This window comes from Limanda limanda, chromosome 14 (genome assembly GCF_963576545.1).
Source record: "Limanda limanda chromosome 14, fLimLim1.1, whole genome shotgun sequence".
Lineage (NCBI taxonomy): Eukaryota > Metazoa > Chordata > Actinopteri > Pleuronectiformes > Pleuronectidae > Limanda > Limanda limanda.
Window position 1 is genome coordinate 945,871 of NC_083649.1, and position 17,766 is coordinate 963,636.

Below are 17,766 nucleotides of genomic sequence, written 5' to 3' on the forward strand. Positions count from 1 at the left end.
TCAGATTTGACTCCCCTTCGGCAGGAACTCCACAATGGAGACTCAATACATCGCTGCTGTCCAGTGATGCTTTTTGCTCTTCCATGAAAGAAGCTATTGAAAACTTTCTATGTTTTAACCGCTCTGAAGAGGTTAGCTCATCGCTACTTTGGGAAAGCCTCAAACCTACAATCAGAGGACAAATAGTTTCTTATTCCTCTCATTCTAATAAGCTGCGCAAAAAAACCCAAACTGACGTAATGGATAAATTATCCGAATGTGATAGGCAATATGCAATAAATCCCACCCCAGAGCTGTACCAACGAAAAGTTAACCTCCAAACTCAGTTTGATCTCTCTTCGACGGGAAAGGCAGAATATAATATACTAAGATCTAAAGGCAGGTGGTATGAGTATGGCGACAAGGCTAGCCGGCTGCAGGCTCTGCAGTTCAAACCTCAAGCAGCATCACGACACATCCCCCAAATCAACACTCACTCAAATGGTCTTACAACATCTCCTCCGGAGATCAATGCAGCTTTCAAATTATTTTACTCCAATCTATACACTTCTGAGCCCCCTCCAACGGACTTGAACATGAATAATTTTTTTGATAGCCTAGAAATACCCACTATAGATACAGCAACACGGTTATCACTAAATCAGCCAATAACTATAGAGGAAATACTTAGCAGCATTAGACAAATGAATAATTCTAAAACACCAGGGCCTGACGGGCTGCCATCTGAATTTTACAAAACATTCTCCACTCAACTAGCCCCGTTATTACTAGACATGTTTAACCATTCCCTGTCTATAGGTTCTTTACCAAAAACTTTAACAGAGGCGACTATTTCCGTTATTCTTAAGAAGGATAAGAACCCTGCTGAATGTAGTTCCTATCGACCAATATCACTTTTAAATGTGGACGTGAAAATACTAGCAAAAATGTTAGCAAAAAGATAGGGAACATGTCTCCCTTCAATAATCTCTGAGGACCAAACTGGCTTCATCAGAGCTCGTCAGTTATCCTCAAATGTCAGACGGCTATTAAATATTATCTCTTCCCCGTCCAATGAAATAAAGCCTGAAATAGTGCTCTCATTGGACGCTGAAAAAGCCTGACAGGGTGGAATGGGGGTACTTATTTAAGGTACTAGGAAAATTTGGATTCGGAGAAAACTTTATTGCATGGACACGCCTTGTTTATAAATTACCCCTTGCCCAGGTTAACACTAATAGACAGTACTCATCATATTTTCCCTTGTCCCGTGGTACCCGTCAAGGCTGCCCGCTGTCGCCGTTACTTTTTGCTCTTGCTATTGAGCCGCTAGCCATCCGGTTGAGATCTTCCGCACACCTGCAAGGTGTTAAACGGGGAAACATTGTGCACCGTGTCTCCCTGTAAGCAGATGACCTATTCATTTACATAACAGACCCTGTTTCATGTGCCAAAAATTTAATACAGACACTAGAAGATTTTGGTGCATTTTCAGGTTACAAAATCAACGTCCAAAAAACTGTCTGTTTCCCAATTAACTTCAAAGCCAAAACACTCACGCAGGGACAAATTCCTTTTAATATCTCTCCAGAAAGTTTTCAATATCTAGGGATCAACATCACCCACTCTTTTAAGGGACTGCATAAAAATAACATTGACAAATTGGTAAATAAAGTCAAAACTGACCTACAGAAGTGGTCCAAGTTGCCGCTATCATTAGCAGGGAGAGTGCAATGCATAAAGATGAATATCCTGCCGATATTTTTGTTTTTTTTCCAATGTTTACCTCTCTTCCTGACAAAAACATTTTTTTAAAAACTTGATCAAGCTATTCTTTCATTTGTGTGGGCGGGCAGGGTTGCCAGGACTAATAAAAGCACCCTACAGACAGCAGAGGCCTGTTTCAGGTAGCTGGTTTAACATACTCTGAGTTTAATCCTGCGCTCTGAGTTGGTTGACTCAGAGTTCAGGGTTGAAAAGCAACTCTGGGTTTTCGGTTTCAGAACAGGTGATCAGCGTTGGCTTAATCAACTCTGAGTGTGTTCACGCTGGGTTGGGGGCGTGCCTGTTGACTATAAAGAGCCATCATCAATGGATCTCTGATAACATGATCAAACATGGACCAAAAACGTAGATCCAGTTACTTTTCACCCACGGAATTGGAAATATTAATGCACGCATATGCCGAGCAGGTACCCATTTTCACCAAAAAAAGTAATACCGCCGCGGCAGCGAGAGCGAGCTTGGCAGGAAATAGCCGAACAAGTCAATGCGTGAGTAAAATAAAATAGTAAAATAAAATAAGAGGAAAGTTTAATATCTTCCACTTATTCAATATGTAAATTGTGTGTGTGTGTGTGTGTGTGTGTCAATTTACACAGGAACAACCCGAGTTGCCCCAAGAGGACTTGGCAGCAAATTAAAATGAAGTACAAAAATATAGTTCAAACAGGTAAACTAATGTTTAATTGAAATCAAATCAATTGTGCTGTTTTGCCTGCTCTACCTAATTTAACAGCTATATTCAACATGTGATGGGTCTATATTTAAGCAGTAAATGTAAGTAGTACATTTCTCAGCCACCCCAACACTGCCAATATTTAATAGGATTTAGATATATTAGAAGGCTACTCCTAGGCAAAATGCATTATATGTATGTATGTATGTATGTATGTATGTATGTATGTATGTATGTATGTATGTATGTATGTATGTATGTATGTATGTATGTATGTATGTATGTATGTATGTATGTATGTATGTATGTATGTATGTATGTATGTATGTGTATATACATATATATGTGTCTTCAAAATAGCGCTTACTGAATATTAGGGTAACATTTTCCTCCATGTTAGCAAATCGAAAAAAAGCAGTGGCCCGGAAGACTGGAGGGGTCCACCACCTGCAGCCCTCACAGAGGCTGAGGAGATGGCCCTCAGCCTACAAAGTATGCGTCCTGTGGCTGAGGGCATCCCTGGAGGGAGCTCCTCTGATCCCCCCACCCCCCAGGATAGAAGTGCCTTTATCAGAGGTTGGTTATTCAAAATAATTAAATATGTACATGCAACCCAGCGCGTTGCAAATTAGATGGGGCAATATTCTGGCTCAAGTAATAATTTCACTGTCTAATCATCTTCTTCCAGTTACTGATGGCGTCATCGCCCTACTGGAACCAGATGCCCTCACCAACCTCCATGCAATTGTAACAATTCTTCACCTTCCACAGATTATTAATAATGTCTTGATAATTGCTGAACACAACTGTTAATGTCATTACAGGAAGATGATGGAGAAACATTGTCTGCAGCATTTGACAGGGAAGAGGAAAGGCCTATTGAGGTTAACACCTTTAAAAATTAACATCTAAAAGTTGATGATAGCGTTGTACAGTTTAAAACTGACATCTTCTTTCTCTCAAACAGGATGAAATCGAATTCAATGAGAGGCCATCCACTTCTAGCTCTACTTCACAGCTTACCTCTGTACAAACTGGGATACTGTTTCCTGCTCCAAAAACATACCCAATATGAATGACCTTTTTTTTTTGTGCTTTCAGGAAATAAAGAAATCCTCATAAAAAGTAGATTGTCTTTATTAGAACACGGGCTGTGGTGGGACAAGTTATTTTGTTGAACAGTGTCACCCCCTACCAGAGGCTGGGTCTGTCACACGAGTTTACTATCATACAGGAAGGCGAAAGAATGCCAAAGAAAACATTTAGGAAATAATAAAATACATTTAACTACATAGAAAACTCAAACAAAATGATTTTGGCAGAGTCTTTCTCTAACCACCCTTCCGTCCTGTGGATCCATGGCATGGTTTGGGTTTATGTGCTGCTCATCTGCAAATGCAGGTGGGCAATTTTCCCCTCTCAAAATCGCGATGTTGTGTAGAACCACACATGCAATTATTATGTCACATGCCCTTTCTGGTGTGACTCGCAGCATTTGGAGGCACTGGAATCTTGCCTTCAGGATCCCGAACGTGTTTTCGACCCTGGCTCTCGTCCTCATATGCGCCAGGTTGTAGCGCTGCTGTGGTCCTGGCACGGGATCGGCATACGGGGTCAGAAGGCAAGGCTGGCAGGGGTACCCTCTGTCACCTAAAACATGACCGTCGAACTCTCCTACGATACAGGTGAAATATTAATCATCTGAACAAATATGGATTCTAAATCCCTCAAATATAGGCTTAACTCACCACGGGCAAAGCGAGTGCTCAGATTAGACTCCCGAAATATGCGTGCGTCATGCACAGACCCCGGCCACTTTGCCTCCACTTGGGTGATGATATTTCTGGCATCACATACAACCTTCAAATTGCAGAGGAGTATAATTAGATACAGAGGCTGTTTTGTTAAGTATCTTTAATTTAAAATGCTGAAGGTCTAGGCCTTCACCTGTACCTGCACATTGATGCTGTGGAAGGACTTCCTATTAACATAGTCTCCTTCATTCACTGAAGGAGCTTTAATAGGAATATGAGTTCCATCGATGCACCCGATGACACCCGGAAAATCTAGAACATTACAAATTAATTAATTTAATTAAATTGTGCACATTATTTATTACATTAAAACGTTCCAAGAAACAAATAGGCTACATTGTTGCTACTGTTACCTGCAATTCTGTAGAACTCTTCCTTGATTGTTCGTATAGGTCGGTGACTTGGAAACATCACAAACGTGTAAAGACAACGTTTCAGTGCCAAAGGCACATTCCTGACAGACCGACACACGGTTGCCTTTGAAATGTGCTCGGCGTCACCGACCTTGTAAAGAAAGCTGCCGTTTGCAAAAAAACGGAGTGCCACACAAATAATTTGTATTGAACTTAAAGCATGCCCCCGGTGCGTTTGACAGTTAACATGGGGGCTGAGAAGGTGGTCTAAATAAATGATAGATTGCGCTGAAAAACGATAGCGCTCGTGAAGAAAATTATCAGGAAAAGAAAGTATATCCAACCGGGGTCTTAATAATCGTTCCTCACGGAGATTCCTTCTGAGGATCCTGCCTCTACGTCCACGGGCTCTCGTAGAAAAGGACATGCCATTTCTAACACTTCCTTCTGTCTGAGAGCTGCCTTCAGCCTTATAGACAACAAACTCAGAGTAGGTCTAACCACCTCCCGAGCAGGTTAGGTCCACGGCGTATGTTGCCGCAGCAACTAACTCTCGGTTGCGCTGAACCTGCTACCTGAAACGGAAAACCCAGAGTTTCCACTAACTCAGAGCGAACAAACTCGGGGTTGCCTCAAAACCAGCTACCTGAAACAGGCCTCAGGGCAGGAAGGTGGGCTGGGTTTACCTAACTTTATGTTATATTACTGGGCAGCAAATATACAAAAGATACTCAGCTGGTGGTACGAGAGTTAGTTGGACTGGTGTAAAATGGAGTCCCTCTCCTGCCACACCTCTTCACTCGTGGCTCTGACCTGCTCCCCTTTGCCACTCTCAGTTTCAAATTATACCTCAAATCCTGTCATCTTGTCAACTTTGAAAATATGGACACAGTTTCGCAAACATCTCAAGCTATACAATCTTGCCCTCCTAGGTCCGTTATGCAATAATCATATTTTTTTACCATCTAGACTTGACTCCGCATTTACACTTTGGAAGGAGAAAGGTATCATATCATACCGAGAGCTGTTTTTAAATGGTACGTTTGTTGACTTTGAGAGTCTGTCCCATAAGTATGACTTGCCCCGGACCAACTTCTTTTGTTACCTCCAGGTTCGCAGTTTTATTAAAGATTATTGCAGGACATTTCCACATTTACCGGCAGATTTACCTAAAATTCTTGACAAACCAGAAACTTGGACAAAAATGATATCAAAGCTGTATAAAGGTATTCTCCAGGCTAACCCCTCTCCACAGATCACAGCAAAACAGGGATGGGAAAAAGAGCTAGGAAGCCAACTCCAGGATCCTTGGTGGGAGAGTGAATAGCTCCTCATCCTGTGCCCGTCTTAACTTAATACAATTCAAAGTACTGCATAGAATGCACTTCAGCAAAGCAAAACTAGCTAAGATTTTCCCTGGCAGTAGTGAAGCTTGCAATAGATGTGCCTTCGTCCCAGCTGACTTAGCCCATACTTTCTGGTCATGCTCGAAGCTAACAGGGTTCTGGAAGAGTTTTTTCAAGATCATGTCGGGGGTTCTAGGTGTAGCTCACTCCCTGCCCGCTCATTGCTATTTTTGGAGTCCCCTCAAATTATTCAGAATTCAGTAAGCAGACATTAAATGTTTTAGCATTCGCCTCTCTGACAATCCTGGCAAACTGACCTAATGTCATTGCTTAAATTAGAAAAAATCAAATTTTCACTCCGAGGTTCAACTGAGAAATTTTATACTACATGGCAACCTCTTATCTCATATTTCAACAATATAGCTACAACTCCTACGGTGTAGGGGTGAACAACATATCATGTTATGCTGTTTTGTTTTGTTGTGTTCTGTTTGTTTTGTTGTTTGTTTTTTTTCTGTCCAGCTGTGCTCTTACATCAATGTGAACGTACAAATGTAAGGTGTTGATAAGATATTCTGTTTGAAAAGGGAAGACCAACTGGGGTGGGGGGTGGGATAATGTTATGTATGTTTTCTACTTGTTGGTTTGTTTGTTTGTATGTTTTGTTTATTTAGTAAAAAAACATGCATCTATTTGTAAAGGTCATGTAACATGATATGATATGTTTCAATAAACAGATTTATAAAAAAAAAAAAAAAATATGAGAACTGTTTACAACACTGGTGTGTGGATATTATAATCTTATCTAAACTGTCTATTTCACTCTAACATTCCATAACAGGCTAAATAAACAAGGTGGAAATAGTAATGGAGGATGTACCAGCCTGTATCTGAACATTTGTGAAACATAGTTACTATCACATGCAACTTACACATGTAGTGTATTGATATTAACTTATTAAAATAAAAATCAAGTCACAACCAAACACACGACTCTGTAGTTAACTTGCTTTAATCTGTTCATTAGACATTAACGGTAACTTTTATAACAATGCATATTAAAAACCACTTAAGGCATGTAAGCATATGATTATGATGGTAGACAAACATCTGTCCCAACATGAAGTTTAACTCCTCAGCTCCTTTATTCTCTCATTATACTTATACATTATACTTATACATTGTACTTATACATTATACTTATACATTATATTTAAACATTATACGTATACATTAAACTTTAACATTATACTTCCCTCCCATGACGTCATACAGCAGGTACAACACTACATCAGTATTCTAAACCCGTTTCCCTCTGAATCACAAACATCCTCTGTTTTAGTTCAGATTCAACAAAAGGGCTTTTACAGAACTTTTAGTTCAATTCTTTCGACAGCGGACGGGTTATAATTTCCGGCCCCACCCCCCACCCCCCCACACACACACACACTCCTTCTCCACTGACTATACTTCCCCACTCCACCCTGGCTTGGACTGCCACACCCCCTCCTCCAACCACTGATCATTTGAACATTTGTACATTTGCACTACTGTTTCTTTTTTTTACTACTGTATTACCCCGCCTATAGTGTATTCCAAGGGCGTAGGATTATATAGGGTCCCGACCCTACCAAAATCCAGCCTCTACTGTGTAGTCCCTACCAATAATACACCCGCTGTCCGTATTGTTTAGGCAATAATTATAGTACACAAAGGGTTAAAAATCAGTCTCTGCTAGAAGTCCCGCCTCTAAACAACTATCGCGCTTTGATTGGCTGTAGCGGTTTCCCGCAAACCTATATTCAACCTGATTGGCCGTCCCCGCTGTCACTCCATCTGCTTGTTAAAAAAAAAAAAAGCTACCGGCAACTTGCTAGTCCCAGACAGGAGGAGCAACAGGACGCCTCAGTGCATAGCTAATATCTGCATCTGCGAGTGTAAGTTCTGCCTTCGGTCACGTCAGCGAGACGGATTTTAATATCAGTGATGTCATTTGCAGCAACACTTATATTTGTGTGTGTTTTATGCTTGTGCGTGCGCGCTGTGCGTGCATGTGTGCGTGTGTGTGTGTGTGTGTGTGTAGGATGTCGAAGAAACGAAAACTGGACATAAGAGACTTCTTTAGAAGTCAACGTGTCAGTTAATTAAAAGGTTATATATTTTAGAGCCATAACAATACTGATATTGATTATTAGTCAGCATAGGCTATAATGCCAAAGAGATCCGCATTTTAAGGTATAGGCCTACCATTATTTTCATGTTTTATTTGTGTGGAAAGGGAGCAATGTTTTAAAAAAAATTTTGGGGATAAATAAACATTAATTAAATTTAATAACCTTTATTTTCCTTCAAGGTTTCCCTCTCATTTACAGTAACAACAAGCACATTGCAGATGCCCATGTGATTTTATACATGTATATATTTTGGGGGAATAAAACATAATAATTGTGTGAACATTTTGTCTAACCATGTATGTACCCTAATATATCTGTTCATATGTCATGCATCAACATACTTCTGTCAGGTGACAGACAGTGGAGAGACTGGAGGAGATAGAGGAGGAGAGACTGGAGGAGGAGAGACTGGAGGAGATAGAGGAGGAGAGGATAGAGAAGGAGAGACTGGAGGAGAGGATAGAGAAGGAGACAGAGGAGGAGATGCTGTGGAAGATGAAGGAGAGGCTAGAGAAGGAGAAGCTGGAGGAGATGGAAGAGAGGCTGGAAATTCACAGGTGAGGTTCAATAATGATGAATATGTTAGTCATGAGATTCAGCATTGTGTCAAATATTAGTCTGATTATGACCTGAATAACAATAGGCCTATATTAATAGTGTGTTTGCAGTAGTTGCTACAGCGTGGTCAAATGTATACTGTGATTTCTTAGGAAACTGATCCAAATGGAGAGAGCAGCAGGGAGAGTGCCAAGGATAGGGTCAGGGAGATTGTCAGCATTCAAGAAGATATTCTGGACAAACCAAACCAACCTCACCCAAATTACATTCCAGTTCAACAGCTGCCACACAAGCTCCTCCATTTTCAAGAGAGTTGGTTCAAGCAGTATCCATGGCTGCACTATAGCCCCTCCATCAAAGGGGTTCTCTGTTTTCACTGTGTGAAAACATACACTATAAAGAAAAGCACACTATATAAAAAGGTAGACCCTGCCTTTTCGTCAAAGGGATTTAATAATTGGAAGAATGCACTTGCCAGTTTTCAGCGGCATCAAAATACCAAATCCCACCATCATGCCATGACAGTTAGTGCTCAAGAGGGAAGCCCAATAGATTCGCAGCTCTCAAGTGCATGGGCACAGCAACAAGAGGATGCTAGGTACTGCCTACAAAATATTGTAGGATCAATACAGTACCTTGCCAGGCAGGGCATAGCACTGCGAGGCCATGAGACAAAAGATGGCAATCTATTTCAACTTCTGAAATTTAAAGCCAGGGATGATGTACGTCTCAGTACTTGGTTAGCTCGCTGTCATGACTATACCTCTCCTCAAGTGCAAAACGGGGTTTTGCAGATGCTAGGAAACTGTATTGTCAGGAGTATTGCACAATCCATCCAGATGCTACCAGTTTTGCAGTATTCACTCATCATTGATGGCACACAAGATGTCACAGGAACAGAACAAGAGGCTATTTGTTTTAGATATGTGGACCATGACCTGGTACCACGGGAGGTTTTCATTGGTTTGTATGAGGTCCCTGGTACTACTGGAGTGGAGATTGCAAGAATGGCTGAGGATGTCCTCTTGAGGCTCAATATTCCCATTTCTGGGTTAAGAGGCCAGACATATGATGGTGCTGCTAATATGTCAGGCAAATATTCTGGAGCACAAGCAGAACTGAAGAGACAGCAACCGTTAGCATTGTATGTGCATTGTGGGGCACACTGTCTTAACCTGATTACGCAGTCTGCATGCAGAGCCAGTCCCTTGATCAATGATTCCTTACAGTGGGTGCATGAGCTTGGCACATTAAACAAGCAATCAGGAAAATTCAAGAACATATTTTCCAAAGCCATAAGTTCAGAGGTACCATTAAAATCACTCAGACCACTTTGTCCAACCAGGTGGACAGTGCGGGGTAAAGCTATCAGAGCGGTGCTGTCTCAGTATGAACGTGTTTTGTCTAGCTTGGAGGAGATGGCATCAGGTGGGTCAAACACAGGCTTGAGAGCAAATGGTCTGCGTGAGAGGTTTGAGAAAGGGAAAACGGTACTTGGTCTTTGTCTGGCATTAGAAGTGATAGAGGAGCTGGAGTGTCTGAACACATCCCTTCAAAAAAGGACTGAAACTGTTGCAGGTATGAGAAGTGCCATACAGTGTGTGAAATCTACTGTACATGCCAAAAGAAATAAGGAGAGCTTTCATGAGGTTTTTGAGAAAGCAGTGGCTATGGTTGACTCCCTTGGGATTGAGCCCATTCAGATTCCTCACCAAAGAAAGCCACCAAAACGATTCACGAGTGAAGCAAGCCAGCACATCCCCAAGTCAGCAGAGGAGCTTTATAGAACAGAGTTCTATAAAATGCTTGATAGTGTGCACATTCAGTTTGAGGAGAGGTTCAACCAACCAGATCTAAATGTCTTGCAAAAGCTGGAGGAAACTCTCCTGACTGGAGAAGTGAATGACATTGTAGATCAGTACCCAGAGCTGAACAGGGACATACTAAAGGTCCAACTAGCCATGTTTAGGTCCAAATACACTGTCACATCTAGTGTTGAAGTGGCAGAAATAATGAGAGGATTGACAGTTGAAGTGAGAGGTCTGTTTGATCAGGTTGAGTCCCTCATCAGGCTGCTTCTAGTCATACCAGTTGCATCAGCTGAGGCTGAAAGAAGTTTCAGTGCTCTCAGGAGGCTTCAAACATGGCTGAGAACCACCATGACTCAAGTCAGATTGAACAATCTTGCAGTGTGCCATGTCCATCAGGAGACACTGGACAACATTGACCTTAAAGAAATCTATCAGCAGTTCATTTCTGTTACAGAAAGACGTAGGCATGTGTTTGGTTCTTTCAAATAGGAAGAGCACAATGGACACTAATCTGTGTATATGTTAGTATTAGCGATTCCTGGCTGATGACCCTGCAGCTGGCTCATGGGCACTGGAGGAAGAAATGCCCAGCAGGAAATTATACTGACCTGTACATTTAGTGATACACCTGTTGTTGTATTATTTCAAAAATATTTATTTACAATGTTGTTGATGTTGTTTACAGTTGCACCAGAGTAAAGTTGAAAACTCTTCTAAGTTGACTCATTTTCTTTCATTAGTTGCTTTAACCTATAACATTACAGAATGCATATTCTCTTTTGATATTCAGATATGCATTATTTACATGTTAATTAAGCCGATTTATTGATTTTTTTTTCAATTATCATTGCGAATACAAAAAAAACCTATCAACTTTAGGAAGCACTTTCATATCCCACGGACCCCAAATGTCCAAATCAAACCTACTCCCTTGGTGTATTCATATTTATATATATTTATATCCTGCTCATAGTGTATTCATCGTCCTTATATCATACAATTCCTGTTAATACTGTTATATTCCATATATATTTCTACTGTACAGATCTTATTTATTTACATTTTCACTTTAATATGCACAATACTCTGCACTTTTACTGCCTTTTATTGCACTTCTGGTTAGACGCTAAACTGAATTTCGTTGTATAAGTACTTGCAGTGGCGTTTCTGCCCCACCAGATGGCGCTGGTGTGCAGAAAGCTAAATACTGCATATTTGAACTTTGTGGCAAAAATATATTTTATTTTATTTTATATGCAAAAAGCGTGCATGTGTGTGTGAATAAACGACTCACAAGCATTATAGTCTTGTTTTGGAGTCATTTGATTCGTGTGTGTTTCTGTCTGTGTGCTCGCTGTGTGAAACGCTTCCCTCTCGCCGTACGTCTCAGCTCGGGGCACACAGGGGAAGCGTCAGACCTGTTGCCATGGGAGCACCAATCAGCATGAAGCACACAGGCCACTGTTAACATGGGAGAGTGGTGATTATGCAGATGGGCCCTACGACGTCTCCCAGAGAGCTACTCGACTCCAGCGTCAGCGTCACCCGGAAACAGGCTGACGCTCCGGTTCGACGTCACCTGAGCTAACAGGCTAACAGGCTAACAGGCTAGCTCCGTCAGTGAACACCACCCGGGTCTGTGGACAGGTTCACTCACATCGGATGAATAATACACTTTGAAGTTCAGCTTGTTCTCCTGGCAGAGAGGCTGAAGACGTGTGAGCTCCCGTTTCTGAGGTTAGTCAAGTTTAGTATTGTATTTATCTGTAAAAGTAGTGATTCAGTACCTGCTGTACCTGGGTGTTAGCCTCCACCGGCTAGCCCGCAGGCATACCAGCAGCAGTAATAGCGATGCTAACAGGACCATAGCCTACAGAGTTATTGACCCGACATGAAGCCACATGATCCGGTCCACCCAGCAGAGAGAAGCGTTAGTTTATGAGGATGAGTCGTTGGAGAATAAGCTTTGCAATACTAATAATGTGGAAGAACTCCATACAGTACATTCATTGTCTTGGTAGTGCACAGTTTAATCCAAAACCATATTCAAAATCAGTAGTTGAATATCCACAGAAAATAAAGATACAAGCTTTGTTCATAAGTAACACTTCCTCTACAATAATGCCATACTTTTATGTTTCCTATCATTTTATTAGGTACGGACGAGCCTGAAGGACACAGCTGTGTTGACCGTGTTCTGTCTCTTATGGCAAAGAAGACAAATAAAACACTAAAGACACTTTAGATAAGAACCCAGTGTTTTATTTTTCTTCTTTGTCAGGAAGCAAAAGATAAACATTGTTCTAATAAGTCTTCATTTGAATATATAATATATAATGAATATAGAAATGAACTCTATTATCCATGACACTTAGCAATGACTCTAAACAGTTGCAGGCCTTCTTTAGTTAGGGAGGAAAACACAAAGTGTTGTGCAGATGAAGCTGGTGCATGTCGCCTCATGTTGATAATAATAAATTAATAAATTATGCAAGTTATTTGAGCTATGTGTCTGTCTAATCTTTTTACTTTGTTGCAATCATTTTACTTTAATGCTGTATTATAGGCAACATCTTTCTGCCCCCTGCTCAAAATGCAGCCCATGGTATACACTGATCAGGTCAGGTACTACCTGCATGTGGCCACTGGGGGGCGCGATAGTCTTTGTGTGAGCCGGCCCGTGCTTTTGTTGTGAAAGAGGAAGTGCGAGTCATTGTGTGACTGTGGTGCAGCTCCTGCAGCTCCTCCATCACCTCCGTCACCATGGTGCAGATGATGGAGTCTCAGTGCGAGTACTTCATGTATTTCCCGGCGGTTCCGCTGGCGGACCTGTCGGACCCGGCTCGGTACCGGAGCCTGCCGCGCCGGAGCCACCTGTACCTGGGGGAGACGGTCCGCTTCCTGCTGGTGCTGCGCTGCCGGGACGCGGGGGCCACACCGCCCGAGCCCGGCCCCGGTAAACCCTCCACCACCCTCATCCTCTTCATCCTCATCATCCTCTTCTTCCTCTTCTTCCTCTTCTTCATCCGGATGCGGATGAGAGGGAGATGCTCCATTTAGTGTGCCTGTAACGTTCAATGTTCAGACAGAGAATCAGAGTTTTCAGTTCTCATGAAGATTCTATTCACATGTTTCTCTTCTTCATTCTGATGAGCTGCTGCTGTAACGAGATGAATGAATAAATCTCTTCTCATCTTATTTTATTTTATAGATTATTATACAAGGAAATATATATCCACCTTTTCAATCCTGCAGGTGTAAACATCACTGTCCATCGCTGCAGCTTTTCAGCCTCTGTCCCAAAGTCTTCAGCTTCTGCCTCTGTAAGACTTCCTGACACTGACATGAGGTGTTTGTTAGTGAGGTGGAGGTGAAGAGACATGTGATGGGACAGCAGTGATGTGATTAATAAAGTAAACTCACTGATCCTCTGCTGCTGTGACACAGAGAGAGTGAGAGAGAGAGAGAGAGAGAGAGAGAGTGAAGACCAGAGAAAGAACCGGAAATAAGAAAAGATCCAATTCAAAGGTGGAGGCAAAAACACACCCTGTCAGAATGTGAGGGAACTTGTTGTGTCTCCTGTTTGTTTTTTAATCTTCCAAAACTGCAGGATTATTAAATTCAGAGACAGACGTGATGTCCTCAATCTACAGAATTTAGCTGAATTGTCATCAGAAGCTGGTGTTGGTCCTGGGACGGTTCTGTTCCGTCAGTCGATCTAATGCTGGACTCAGAGATCACAGATCTATAGAATCTAGATCAGCTGATCATCGTTAAACCCTCGTCTCCTCCTCATCCCTAACCTTAACCCTGACCCTGACCCTGACCCTGACCCTTCACCTGCTTCCATCTGCAGCTTCACGCTCCAGAGTCACGTCAGCATTTATTTATTTAGAGCATGAAACCGATTCCCTCACATCAGTGGATCCTCAGCTGCTCTGGGAGATTAATTGGAAATAGACGTTTGAAAGTGAATAGTTTTTCTTCATAGTGATCTCCAGGTCGCTCTGTGCACCTGATGGAACAGCCCTGTGCACCTGATGGAACAGCCCTGTGCACCTGATGGAACAGCCCTGTGCACCTGATGGAACAGCGCTGTTCACTGCAGTGTTTTGATGATACACGCACAGTGTCAGAAGATATTATTAAAACTATTAACGACACAGCTCCGTTACTCCGATGTTTAATGGAATCTGAACGTAAATTTGCTGTAAGTAATTTATATATTTTTAAATTTAAAGGTTCATCTGGAACAGTTTTGTCGGGCGAGCAAAACTGAGCAGTTGGTTTTAATGAAGTGGATCAACAATCTGCTTCAGTTCAACGCCTCACGTCTGCAAAACGTTCACACGCATTGGTTGCGTGTAAATGCGTCAACTTTGTTTTTATGAATCCCAACATTTGCGTGAGAAGTTGCCCACGGTTCTAAATGAGAGCCCATGTATATTTACTACGTTCCTCCTCCACCAGGGGGCGGTGATGGCGCTGCGGCAGGTTTCGGGACGGAGTCGGCCAGCAGCCGAGCGTGGAGGGAGCTCGCCGGCTCTCTGTGCGCTGTGGCCAGCGTGAGTCCAGGTGAGAGCAGCCGTCACCGCGGCAACCACCACCAGCATCACCATGACTACCAGAGCAGCGGGGACGAGGCTAATGAAGATGGCGAGGAGGACTACATCGCAGCGGCGGAGGCGGCCATCGCGGCGCTCGGCAGCCGGGTGGACTCCCGGTGTCGCAGCTTCAGGGACTGCAAACCTCTGCTCATCCACAACTCGTCAGGGACGGCCCACAGGGAGTTCCACAGGGCGCCTTTTCAGGTGAGGGGGGGGGGGACGAGTGAGCATCTAAAGAGGAGACGGTTTGAAACTGTGTCCATGAACTGATCCTAATGAAGTTGGTGACATTTTGTCTGTAGCGCCCCCTGCAGACTGATGCTGTTAGAACATTTCATCTGATTTGTTTTTGACTCAACAGCTGCAAAGCAGATGTTAGCATGCTAACCAGCTACACTAGACTACATGGGGTTGTTAGCGCTCTGCTCAGCGGCGCCCTCTGCTGACTTCACTGATTTGCATTGATTGATGATTGAAACGTCTGTCTCCTCATGTCAGTCTCCGCTGGACGAGCCGGTGGTTCTGACGGATGAAGTGATCTTCCCTCTCACCGTCTCTCTGGACAAACTTCCTGTCAGCACGCTGAAGGTCAAGGTCAGAACGTCGGCTCTAGAATCCGTCTTGTTTGGAGACAGGCTGGAGACTCAGGAGTGATTCATGTCTGTTTGGTGACGACTCTCAAAAAGAGGAAACACGTCTACAAATTAAGATGTACATAATGTATACATAATGAAGCTAACACATATATAAATATCTTATGAACGCTGAGGACGTTATGTGGAGTCAGGGTTTGTGCAGTAGTGATAGTTTGATCCATGTCCCGAGGCCTATAAGCGTTACTGCAGCCAGCCACCAGGGGGAGACAGAGAGGCGTTGGCTTCCCTGTAGAGGAGTCTGACCCTCAGTGTGGTTTGTTCAGGTGATGGTCACGGTTTGGAAGAAGGAGGCAGAGAAAGCCGAGGTTCAGGAGCTCGGTTACCTGAGCGTCCTGCAGCAGCGAGAACCGACACAGACCTTCAGACACGACCTGAACACCTTCAAGGCTCAGGGTACAACACACACACATTCATACACTTTCAGTTTGACCTCTGACCTCAGCGTTAACCCCCGTCCTCCACAGTGAGCACCACTCTGACCGTCCTGCCGCCGCCAACCGTCCGCTGTAAACAGATGACCGTCTCCGGGAGACACCTCGCTGTCCTCAAAGGTACCAGATGGTTTTGTATTCAGCTTTATGTTTCTGTTGCCTCCTGGTGTGATAGAGAAAAGAGGGAGAGGCAGGAATTAGTCTGATCCCAAATTTACTTTGAAAGAGGAAAAGAAACCAGACGTCAGGTTGGACGATCACCAGCATCAGGACAGGCTCTAAAGGAACCACGTGTTATTGGAATGGTTTTAGATTCATAAAAGTTAAACTGAAAACTGTATTTATACCCCACAGTGTTGAATGAGTCTTCTCAGGAGGAGGTGAGGATTCGGGATGTTCGCATTTTGCCGAACCTGAACGCCTCGTACCTTCCCATGATGCCAGACGGCTCCGTCCTGCTGGTGGACAACGTGTGGTGCGTTGTTTAGTCAAATACGTCACCTTTCACTTTGAGACACAATGTGTCTTGTAGTAGTTTATATTATACGACTTGACGTGCAGAACTTTATTACTAATGTAATAATGTTATTATGTCACATCTCATTGTATTAACCAACCAATCACAGTGGCAGATTTCTCAGGATTACGTACATATAGATTCAGGAGAGATTTTTATTAATGTTTAAATTGAAATGAGCCACTTCTCACGTCTGAAATCAGATACGTTTGTGTCTCATGTCCTCGTGTGTCCTCTGCTCAGCCACCAGTCCGGTGAGGTCGGCATGGCGTCTTTCTGCAGGGTGGACAGCGAGGCCTGCCGCCTTCCCAGCATGCTCAGCGCTTTAGAGGAGCACGACTTCTTGTTCCAGCTGCACCTCAACGACATGGGGCAGGACGACTCCAACGAGGTGTGGACACGTTTGGGTCTTTATTATGGTTTGTGTTGTGGGTCTCATGGAGACTTTTCATCTTCAGCGAGCTAAAGACAACACTGAGACAACACCTTGGTGTCAGCGCCCTCATGTGGTCACTACATGTCATTGTGTTGATGTGTTTCAGGGGCTGGAGGTTCCCCTGGTCGCCGTGCTGCAGTGGTCAACTCCCAAGATGCCTTTCACCAATTGTATCTACACCCACTACAGGTAAGGACCAATCAGGATGTTGCCTGAATGTTGAACATCGACTGATTCGATGCTTTTTATTTCACCCGATCGGTTTGAGGCAGACGCAGCAGCTGACCTCCGTCACCACAGCAACATTCACAGAATCACTTCCTGTTTGGCAATTTGTCTTCAAACTAAAAGCACAGTGTTTGTTCTACTGCAGACATGGGCAAAGTACGGCTGGGATTTTTTAATCCGGCCCGTCGAACTTGGTCCAAATAATTAAAAAAAATAAAAATAATTTACAATTTAGTAGCACTTTAATGGCACGTACTTATAGCACTTTGTAGTTTTGCTTTATTTTTTAAGAAATCGTCTTGATTCTTGTTGTTCTTGGTTTGAACCCTCGGGGTTGAAGCACTTATTGTAAGTTTCTTTGTGATCAACTTTTTATTTTACTGAGAAATGTAGCAAGG

General features: G+C 43.0%; 1 protein-coding gene, 1 long non-coding RNA gene and 1 pseudogene across 2 annotated transcripts in view; 2 read left to right on the plus strand and 1 right to left on the minus strand.

Moving 5' to 3' along the window:
• Positions 1-2,935: 2,935 nt before the first annotated feature.
• Positions 2,936-3,329, plus strand: LOC133019976 (uncharacterized). Its single transcript, XR_009682897.1, has 3 exons — positions 2,936-3,013; positions 3,126-3,184; positions 3,262-3,329. It is a non-coding gene; the product is annotated as an uncharacterized LOC133019976 (long non-coding RNA).
• A 382-nt stretch (positions 3,330-3,711) lies between these two features.
• Positions 3,712-5,036, minus strand: LOC133019924 (putative nuclease HARBI1; annotated as a pseudogene).
• Positions 5,037-13,256: 8,220 nt separating this feature from the next.
• Positions 13,257-17,766, plus strand: part of trappc14 (trafficking protein particle complex subunit 14) — a 6,142-nt gene continuing 1,632 nt past the window's right edge. Inside the window, exons 1-8 of the mRNA XM_061086574.1 lie at positions 13,257-13,449; positions 14,964-15,304; positions 15,599-15,694; positions 16,020-16,149; positions 16,221-16,307; positions 16,542-16,662; positions 16,948-17,095; positions 17,247-17,329. Coding sequence (XP_060942557.1) covers positions 13,257-13,449; positions 14,964-15,304; positions 15,599-15,694; positions 16,020-16,149; positions 16,221-16,307; positions 16,542-16,662; positions 16,948-17,095; positions 17,247-17,329 — 1,199 coding nt within the window. The remainder of the gene's footprint in view (positions 13,450-14,963; positions 15,305-15,598; positions 15,695-16,019; positions 16,150-16,220; positions 16,308-16,541; positions 16,663-16,947; positions 17,096-17,246; positions 17,330-17,766) is intronic.